We start from the raw sequence: 10,770 nt of genomic DNA, 5'->3' as shown, positions 1-10,770 counted from the left end.
CACATTGTCTTCGTCTTCTTCTGCTTTTGTTCCACAACTGCACATAGTTGGCGTGGTTATAATGAATTTGGGATTTGACATGGTTAACTTGATAAGGGCCATATTCCCTTCTTGTCGTCACTCCGATGTCTCCCCCTCCCCCCCCCCCTCCCCCCCTCAGGGACATGTGTATCCAAACTATCTGCATGTATTATTAGTCATGTGACAGTGAGTGAAATTTTTCTAAATATTTTTGAAGCAGGACTTGGCTAGCCTGGACACTGACCCTCATCGTTAATCTGCATGGTGGATTCAATCTGGGGCCAGCGCACTGGTGGATTCAATCTGGGGCCGGCGCACCTCTCCATCCTGGAAGCAGCAGTTTAACATTCATGGCTATCCAAGTGAGTATGCATGTAGCACACAGTATTTTAATTATTTCAAAACTAAGCTTCTGATATGTCTGAAATGAGAAGTTTAAACAAGCACTGTGTATTATCTGACAGGGAGACATGTCCTTATAATGTGAAAATTATTCAAAAACTTTGGATTGCTCAGTGAACAATAGATAGACACTTGTAGAGAACTATTAGGAGAGACTGAAAAACAAACAAATGAATGAGGCATAGACTGAAGTGAAATGACGTAGTAGATAGTGTCGGAAGTTCCGTGCGGCTTTTCGCGGATGATGCTGTAGTACACAGAGAAGTTGCAGCATTAGAAAATTGCAGCTAAATGCAGGAAGATGTGCAGCGGACATGCACGTGGTGAAGGGAGTGGCAACTGACCCTTAACATAGACAAATGTAATGTATTGCGAATACATAGAAAGAAGGACCCTTTGTTGTATGATTATATGATAGCGGAACAAACACTGGTAGCAGTTACTTCTGTAAAATATCTGGGAGTATGTGTACGGAACGATTTGGAGTGGAATGATCATATAAAATTAATTGTTGGTAAGGCAGGTGCCAGGTTGAGATTCATTGGGAGAGTCCTTAGAAAATGTAGTCCATCAACAAAGGAAGTAGCTTACAAAACACTGGTTCGACCTATACTTGGGTATTGCTCATCAGTGTGGGATCTGTACCAGGTCGGGTTGACAGAGGAGATAGAGAAGATACAAAGAAGAGTGGCACATTTCATCACAAGGTTATTTGGTAAGCATGATAGCATTACAGAGATGTTTAGCAAACTCAAGTGGCGGACTCTGCAAGAGAGGCACTCTGCATCGCGGTGTAGCTTGCAGTCCAGGTTTTGAGAGGGTGCATTTCTCGATGAGGTATCGAATATATTTCTTCCCCCTACTTATATCTCCTGAGGAGATCATGAATGTAAAATAAGAGAGATTCGAGCACGCACGGAGGCTTTCCGGCAGTTGTTCTTCCCACAAACCATTCGCAACTGGAACAGGAAAGGGAGGTAATGACAGTGGCACGTAAAGTGCCCTCCACCACACACCGTTGGGTGGCTTGCGGAGTATAAATGTAGATGTAGATGTAGATGTAGATGTAGATGTAGAAAGGTGTAACTGTGTGTGCAATGAAAATGAAATGGTGATAAACGGGACACATAGCCAAGAGAATGTATGGTGGATGGGTCACAGAAGTTCTTTGCTTGATTCTAAGAGTTAAGGAAAGCCAAAGATGGTGCATATTGGAAGGTGAGGAGATGACATCAGAAAGCATGCAGGAGCAGCATGGATGTGTAGTACTGAAGACTGTAATACCAAGGTCTAGACTAAACCTTTGTGCAACACTGGATATCAAATAATGAGAATGACGACAAGGTGTAGTGGATCAGGAATTATCCATTGGCAGACTATTAGTGTAGTACAGTTGGGCATAGATTATACTAAGTGCATCATGAGCTGAATGTAGTGTCATTACACAGCTGTGGAGAAGATTCCAAGATGGAGAAAATTAATCAACACTAACGAAGGTAAGGTCAACTGCTTACTACATTTCAGTGTCAGGATCATTATCTTGCTGTGAGTTCATAAATACATCCAAGAAGAACACTACCTGCCACAGCTAAAGATCTGGAGTGGCCTGTGGGTCACATATCTCCTGCCAAACAGTGTATCACAAACTTCAAGAAATTGATCTCTACATTCAGCAACCAGATGCAGCCCCCTGACACAATTGCAGCTTTAATACCTCCACTACAGATTATTGGTCACCACTAGAGGACTGTCGATCAGCATTGGGATGTTTAAAGCCTTGTAATATGGCCTAACTGCAATATGGATAGTTCCTCGTTCCACTGTATCTTGTATTGTCATGTGAGAGCATTAAACCCACGAGATATTCTGTACACTACTGACAGAGGGAGCACAACTCCAGGTACTTACCATCCCCTTCTAGTTTTTGATGCATGTAATACACACCACCAAGTCACGTCACAAAGTTGTCAGGTCATCTTTGAGTGCACAAATTATCACTGTATATCATATTGTTTCATGGATATCTATGATCTCTTAATTTATGGGAATGAGTACACATTTTTCTACAGCTGTGACTTTTGGAATAATTTTAATTTGTCTAGAAAAGACCAGAAGTTAGTGGGATTGAATGGATACTTCTTTGACTAAATACTTCTAGTTGTGCAAACAGCCTCGTACCAAGTCATTCAGATGCTGATTGCACTACCTGTGATGCAGCAAGTGAGTTGCATAACTGGTACATCATCAATGACTTCTGTCTGTGAACATCCTCAACCCCATCCTCCTTTTGTCCCCTTAGCAACTGTTCAAAGTCTCCATTAACGCATTCCATAGTATGCTAATCCAAACCCTGTCATACTATTAAGAGTGGTATGATCATCACACTAAAGTAAGATGCACCCCTAGTGAAGTACTTAATATCATTCTCAGTTGTTTATATGAGGCTGCAGTTCAAACTGTTGACCACATCCCTAGTAATCACAATGTGACCTTTAACATCATCTTTCTGAGATAAGCTAAATAATTGATGGTGTGGAATCCTGCACTTGGATTGGAGATGTAGGTTATTTGGGTATTGCACCCAGGGAATTCTGCTTCAATGTTGATACGTCTCATATATCGATGGCCTATTAAGAGCCTCTCTTTATTGGCCTATATGCTTTTTCCCACAGTCAACTAAGAGTTACAAATTTTGATTCCATCTGCCTGCTAATGTTTATAAATTTAATTTTTAAGGTTTCTAAAAAACTGTTCCCAACAGTGTTAGAATTAGTATAAGAAACTCGGTGTGATACATAAACAGAGGTTCCCAATACTCAGGCAGTAGCTCTGCATGGCCTGGGATTTGCGTGGTATTTACAAATTAAATCTATTTTTAGTATTGAGAACATAGTTCTAGTATCAACATCCATTAGATAAGTTAAAGAGTAAAGAAGCTACTATTTGTTATGTTTAAGAGCTAGAATACGATCACCTATGCATCTCTCACTGTCTTTTCTTTATTTTCATGTGTCTTTTAGGTTGTTTCTGTCTTCTTTCCTATCACCATTAGTATTTGCATACCATTTCACCAGCAAAGTGTTTCAGCATGTGATATTATACTAGGTTGATGAGTACTCATCTTTCTTAATTCCAATTTTGTGTTTTACTATATAACCTTATAACAAGTTTAATGTAACTATTACAATATATGGATTGTTCAGAGCTCCAAGGTGGGGAAAATCCATTAGGTTCTTGACATTGCTCACAGCTTTACATTAAGAGTGTAGAGTAATTAGATGAAGGGTACCTTTCCCACTGATAGACCGACCTACACAAGTTTGTTATATGTAGAGGCATTGGTAACCTGGAGGAGGTAGCAGAGGACTTCAGTGTTAAATAAAGGATCCAAAAAATGCTTGTATTTTTGTAACTATTTTATTGAATACACCAGTACACTGTGACATTAGCAAACTTAAAGGAGCACATATGTTATATCTAGACTGTGATTGATCTGGGTGAGACTTGGGAAAGGGAGGTAATATGTAAATATCTTATAAATAAGTTGACATGCTGGGAAAACTGCACATTATACTCTCTAAATGCAGAACAATTGTTACTATTCACTGTCCGTAAGTTCCACATTTAGATGTTAAGAAATCTGACTCCAGTTTTGCCAACATAATGTGTCTAAATAAGATAGGATCATCCATTATATGCAGCATTTTGTTACGTGCAAGGAATTAAAGTCTTACATTTGTTTGTCCATCTGTGGGAACGTGAAACTAGAAAAGAGAACAGCATAAAATTATGTACTCCAGTGATCACATATCTTCATGCTTACTCAGCAAAGGAATGCATTACCATAATTTTCTCTAAGGAAAGATAAGCAAATTCATTCTTGTACATACATACATGTAAGTCAAACACACATGCCTAAATAAAGTTGTTAAGAAAATTATCTTTGGCACTCAAAACCATGAAAACAAAATATTAAACCGAAAAGGACATCAGAATACATCAATGTCTATTTAGTACAAATGTATGTTGATACAGTATACTATATTACATTTCACATACAAAGAGCAGTAGAAAATACAACTGTGGAGCCAAGATTATGTGTGTCTATATGGTTTAACTTACATTGAATGAAAAAAACTGAAAATAATTAACTTAACAACATGTTACTCCCACACATTAAACTTGCCAATGATGAACAAAAAAGCAATATGAAGTGAAACTCATACTGAAATGCAACTAACAGAAAAGTAAGTTTTTATCACTACCACATCAATATCTTTATAATTTTCAGCAACATCAAAAACAGTAAAGTATGGCGTGATATAACATCAAAAACATCTGTTACTTTTTTTCAAGTACACAGAAGAAATATTTGAAAATTGTTGATTTATGTTGTAATGATGTTTTCATAACCCATTTATAACAATTACATTGTCCATTAAATGAAAATAAAATATTTGCTCGCCGTACACAACACACAGTGACATATTTGGAATCACAGTGATTTTTGAACTGGCTCAGGAGCAGATTAATGCCATCACACACTAAATTAACAATGATACAGTCACAGCTAATCATGGAAGTTAATTCTGCTATACAAACAGCATTACTTAAGAAACTGTTGCATCAGCCCTGTGTGCATGAAGCTTACTGTCAATAAGTGGATCCAAGCCAGAGAGCTTTAGTGTGTCACATCCTGGTTCTGTGTCTGACTACATAATGCTAATTGATATACTGTACATGATATTACTTATTGCATCATGGTATCTACTCTACTATTTAGCTCTATGTGTGTCATATGGTTAACAGTTCAGTGCCGTATATCCCTTAACCCAAATAAAACTGAAGGTTACAGATATTAACTAAACATGCCATTTAGGGTGATACCTGTTACTGAAACAAAGCCATTTAATTTTGGCATTCCTGACAGTTTACTAAAAATTTACTAAAATGTGTTGATGGTACATCACATAATCAAATAGTCAGAAAACTGGAAGGCACTTCACTACTTTTTGAACACATTTAAGCCAAGAGTATTAACAACAATGGACATTCTTTGCTACTTACATGATGTTATTGTGAACTTTGCAGTACAACCTATTCCCGAGAACATTCACTGTTATGAGCTAGGCACGATTTGATGAATGCTATGAAAATTGCTTATGTCCACTAGTAATACAAATATGTTTGCAAAAATTCATTTATCAAGAATATGGTTGCCTACAAATTCACTGCATTGTGTCTTTCTTTTCACAGCTATTTTCTTAATTCCTTAAACTGATTTTATAAGCAAAATGAATTTCAAGGCCACTTCTTTGTAATTTCTCAATTATCACTTTGTTTTTGTGTGGTTGTGTCAACAATTTTATTATTTCAATCTTGGCATACCCCAATGGCAGGAAGGCATTTCCAAATAATTTTCTACTTTTACTATCAATATAAATTTTGTACATATCTTTCTTCAATAAACAAACAAATCACAAAAATAAGTATGTATTGGTATTTTTTTGTTTGTTTGTGTGTTTGTGATACATTTTAATCTACACCTGACTAGGCTATACTGGCATTTACAAGGAAGGACAAAATTAAGACAATAATAACATGATGCACAATGCAGATTGTTCAGATTAAGTGGGGATGTCCCACACACAACATACACACACTGAGGATACAAACACTAAACAGACACCGACACTTGTTGCGGTGATAATATACACTCTTTTATCACTGTCACTCTTCCTATATTCACAAAATATAAACAGGTCTATATGCTATATATATTTATATATCAATCCTTTCTTGAAGTCATAATTAAGATCTTGTTAGCTCACTTTGTGAGAACATTTTGTAATAGATTCTTGATAATAAACCTCCAACAACAACCGCAATTTTCATTTCCCTGTAATATATGTTGGCAAAACACTTTATTCAGTTCTCTATCTACACTTACTCTGATTAAAAATATATAAACTAATGTTACATGAATAATTAATAAATAATTCTTTTTGTTGATTAGGGTTCTGTATATGACATTAAACAAAAACAAGATAAAGTGTGTAACTGTAAGCAATGTTTGGCCACAGTGATTTCATATGTAATAATGATACAAAATATCATGAGATAATCACTTGGTACACATAACAATCATTATAACTTTGGTATTTTTCTAAACGAGAGAAATATGAACATAACATTGATTGGTCTGTACACTATAAACGTGAAGGGATCTTCTGACACTGTGTTGTGTTTGTACTGGAAACAATGGAAGCCTCTCAGTTTTTTTTTGTGCTGAAGGAGAAAGTGGGATTACAGAAGCAATCCCCGCGTGATTGGGTGCATTTGTCAAGCTATTGTTACTTATCCTAAACAGACACTTAAGGATTTCAGCACTACGTGATATATATGTGAAAGTAATATTATATTATTTCAATGATTACACCTGTAACTACATAACTGTACTATTGCATCAGTATGTACTTGTGAGAAGGAAATATTACACCCATCACGCGAGCTGACTGCCAATCTAACTGCTGGTCAAGTGCTAACAAAACAATGATTTATATTTTAAACAGATACAGCTTTATTCATTTATTTAACACCCTTGAAAACATAAAATTGTTCCAATACAGTAGTGTGAAATGATATGAAATGCTTATCAAGTACTGTTGGGTGGGGAACTAATGTCATATATAACATTTCTACTACAGATATATTACTCAAATTGTTGTTCTACTTTAATCCATAAACCAGGACTCTGAAAATTAAATATTCTATAAATACTTTTTGGAAGGTTTGTGTTTTCTTTGTCACCATATTCTATAGCTACCACAATAGTCTTTGATGGACCTCACCATTTGGCTAGAAAACGGTCTTATACTTTTAAAAAACTTTAACTGTAATACACACAGTAATCTAGACGTTTTACTAGATCTACCCTTCTACACAGTGGTACCACAAGTCCAAAAATTTGATAGAGCTTTACTCATCTTGTGCCTCCACTGAAGATTCAAGCTTGACAGGCACTGGAGTAGTTTCCTTTGTTTCTTTGACAAGATTCTGTGGAGAGCTGCCAACATTGGGACTCTTCACTATCTCTTCAATGTCCTCCTGGAAGAGGGTCTCAGGACGTGGGGAAGCAAAACTCGGTGGTGGCTTGTATGGCATTCCACCACCCAAGCCGACAGAAGCGAGTGGAGACGGAACAGCAGGTGGGCTAGGTGAACCAGAGACTGCTGGACTGGCTCCTCCGTTGGAAGTGGCCGGGTGTGAGTGGGTATGTGGAGGAGGGAGGCACAGCCCCAGGCTCCCTGCCAGGCCGGCGACAGTGGCATCTGTCGCTCCGACAGAGCACATCTGCTGCCGCAGGCCTTGCGCCATCACGGCCACAGCTGCGGCCGCTGCTACACCAGGTGACATAGTTGTTTCTGGCCCATTTGTGCAAGATGGACCACTTTCTGTACCAGTACCATAGCCTTGTAGGGTCTCCTGCATTTGCTGCTGAAAAATTATGTTTTATTAAAACCTTGCAACAAAAATGTAATTAAAAAAGGACATGATATATGAAAATTAAGAACAGAGAGAATTTAGCAATTAGGACTTCGTTAAACATCCCTCAATAAAAACAGAATACTTCTCACGATTTGGAAACTGGCACACCAACTGAAAATAAATGGAAATGGAAAATAGACTCTGACAATCTCTTTGAAATTTCAGTTCATCTTGTTTCTTGTTCATAAATATTTCTTAGTATGTCTCAAACAACACATATTTCCACATTTATTTGTTTATATCTGATGGGGTACACAGTCTCTTGTGGGATAAGAAGTTAAAAACTTATGAAATAGTGAACAAAAAAATTATTTCATATAAAAACCAAAGAAATCAATATCAGAACAAACAAATAGAAAATGCACTGCAAATGGAGGCATACAACTAAAAACAGGAGGGATTTGTATTACAATAAATCAGATAATGATAGACACAGTTACATCAAAAGTCACACTCAGTGGGGAAAACAAAATATCATATAATTCTTGACAGAATTCACAATATCATAGAATGTATTCAAAGACACTTTACTCCTCCTGAAATTCACTACAAACAATGATTCTTGACAACTGCTACAGAACAACTGACATTTGCTAAGAAACATCCAACCAACGATAATAAAAGGGAATGTACGGGGTAAGATGTGTTAACTGTAGCAAAGTCTGTCCACAAATATTCTGTATGCATTCAACAGTTCATGTAGAATGGTGTTTCATGATCATTGTTGAGGAACCAATTGATGTAACATTCTGTGTGGTACAGCAATATGTCTGCAAGACAACATTTGTGGCTTGTGATTGCAAATGAGCAGCTGGACAGCTCGAAGCCTGTCAAAGTGTTACTACAATTACCACAGTAATGGATTTGTCCAAAGTGTCATCTCGTGATTAAAAAAGGCTGCTGAAGATGGAAATGCCATGCAAAAGCATGCCAATGGGTGTGGACAGATTACCACACCATAAGAGCATCAATATGTCGCCCTAGTGATGAAAAGGAAAGGGCACCCCACTCCTCGACAGATTGCTGCAGACCTCACAATCACTACTGGTACATGTGTCTCAGCCAGAACCAATTCTCAACACCTATGTCAGGCTGCTTTGTATGCTCAGAAGCCTATTAAATGCATCCCACTTCAACCATGCCATCATTGAGAAAGGGTTTGTTGGTGCAGGGAGTATGTTGGTTGGGGTCAGCAATTGTGGTCCAGAGTGCTGTTCTATGAGGAATCCCACTCCACTGTGGAAAGTGATTCTGATTACCAGTTAGTGTGAAAAGTGTGTGGAACACATTTCACACCACAGAATGTTCATGAAAGTTATCAGTATGGCCTAGAAATTATGGTGTGGGCAGGTATTATGTGCAATGGCCAAACACTGTTGCATATCTTCGTGTGAGGTACCACTGCAACACAATGATATTGCAGGGATATTATTCTGGATCATGTCCATCTACTTAGGGGTGTGGTAGGCCCCGACTGTCTGTTTATGGATGAGAATCACCAGCCCACTGAGGTGACTGACACACTGGAAAGTGAAGATATTGAATGTACAGAATGGTCTGCGTATTCCGTGGACGTAAACGCTACACAGCACACATTTCTCAATGAACACCACCACCCCAAACTGCGCAAGAATTGAAAACCACATTGAGAGAGGAGTGGGACAATATTCTCCAAGGATTCCTCAACAGTTTGGTGGCCAGTATGAATAACACGTGAAAAGTGAGCATTGGTGCCCAAGGACATATTTCTTAATGGGAGTCTGATTTCGAACTTTAGATTGGAGTCTGAACTGTGTCAAACATTAAAGTTATTTATATCTATTACCCCTTACCCTGCTTTCCCACATGCTGAAATCTGTAATAAATATACCACTCCACTTCTATTACTTACATACTGTGTTTCATGTTGTCCATCATCACCTGTCATTATTCCTGTCCAACAGTGTCTCTGTTTCTTAGCAGTTATCTAGCAGTGTACTTAACAGCTCAACCTGCATTTCTCACATTCAACTCCTCCTCAAGTGGCAGCTTGTATGATTAGGGGAAGATAACGAATCTCTAGAAACCTGCAGGCCCAACACAGTAATGAGTGTTCCACAACACTTCTACGTACTGAAAATTGTGTATGGCATGCTTTTAATATTCAACATCTCACAGACAACTGAACTGAAACTATACTGTATTGCAGCTGTAGACATATTTTTGCAGGAAGTTATTACACTGTAATTTATTGCCTGCTCTATCTAATAGTTATTAATGCCTCAGTAGGGCAGTCTGAAGTTGGATATCTAGTAGACATTTTGTTTAAAAGGCTGCAAAAAGAGTTTTTGTATTTATTTTCTAATAAATCATAGGGCCAGACAGATTTTGTTCCAAACCCACTTCTTTTAATCGGCAGTTTATTATCTATCTTCTGATAATCTTTCTCAACTTCATTCCTTTTCAAAGCGTGTAATATTTCTTCTGATCTACATCCCCTAGGATGTCTTATCTTTCACTTACCAATATTAAGATTTATTTTGACTCACACAGAAAACTGGGCTCATGTTGGAAAGAGCAGGGTTCAAATCCTCATCTAGCTGTCCTACTTTACAACAGAGGTTTTGCAATGTTTCAATAATTCACTTATGGTCTAGATGATTCCTCTTACAATTCCTTCTACTTCCTGAGCATTAGCCCAGTCTCTAATGAATTTATCAAGAACACAGGCACTCCTCTCACATTTAAATTTTCTTGAGCAACATCAATGAGTTGCATTTTTCTGCTCACTACTATTGCTCCTAGCATAGGAAGATACAT

General features: G+C 37.7%; 1 protein-coding gene across 7 annotated transcripts in view; it reads right to left on the bottom strand.

Moving 5' to 3' along the window:
• Nucleotides 1-3,829: 3,829 nt before the first annotated feature.
• Nucleotides 3,830-10,770, bottom strand: part of LOC126189035 (protein bric-a-brac 1-like) — a 1,796,149-nt gene continuing 1,789,208 nt past the window's right edge. For 6 of the 7 annotated variants that reach the window (XM_049930881.1, XM_049930880.1, XM_049930879.1 and 3 more), the window contains one exon: nucleotides 3,830-7,920. In XM_049930881.1, the coding sequence (XP_049786838.1) occupies nucleotides 7,402-7,920 (519 nt within the window). In that variant the 3' untranslated portion in view covers nucleotides 3,830-7,401. The remainder of the gene's footprint in view (nucleotides 7,921-10,770) is intronic. The other variant, XM_049930884.1, reaches the window with a different exon arrangement.

The sequence above is a fragment of the Schistocerca cancellata genome, chromosome 5, assembly GCF_023864275.1.
Source record: "Schistocerca cancellata isolate TAMUIC-IGC-003103 chromosome 5, iqSchCanc2.1, whole genome shotgun sequence".
NCBI classification, from domain to species: domain Eukaryota; kingdom Metazoa; phylum Arthropoda; class Insecta; order Orthoptera; family Acrididae; genus Schistocerca; species Schistocerca cancellata.
This window is presented reverse-complemented; position numbering and strand designations above follow the sequence as displayed.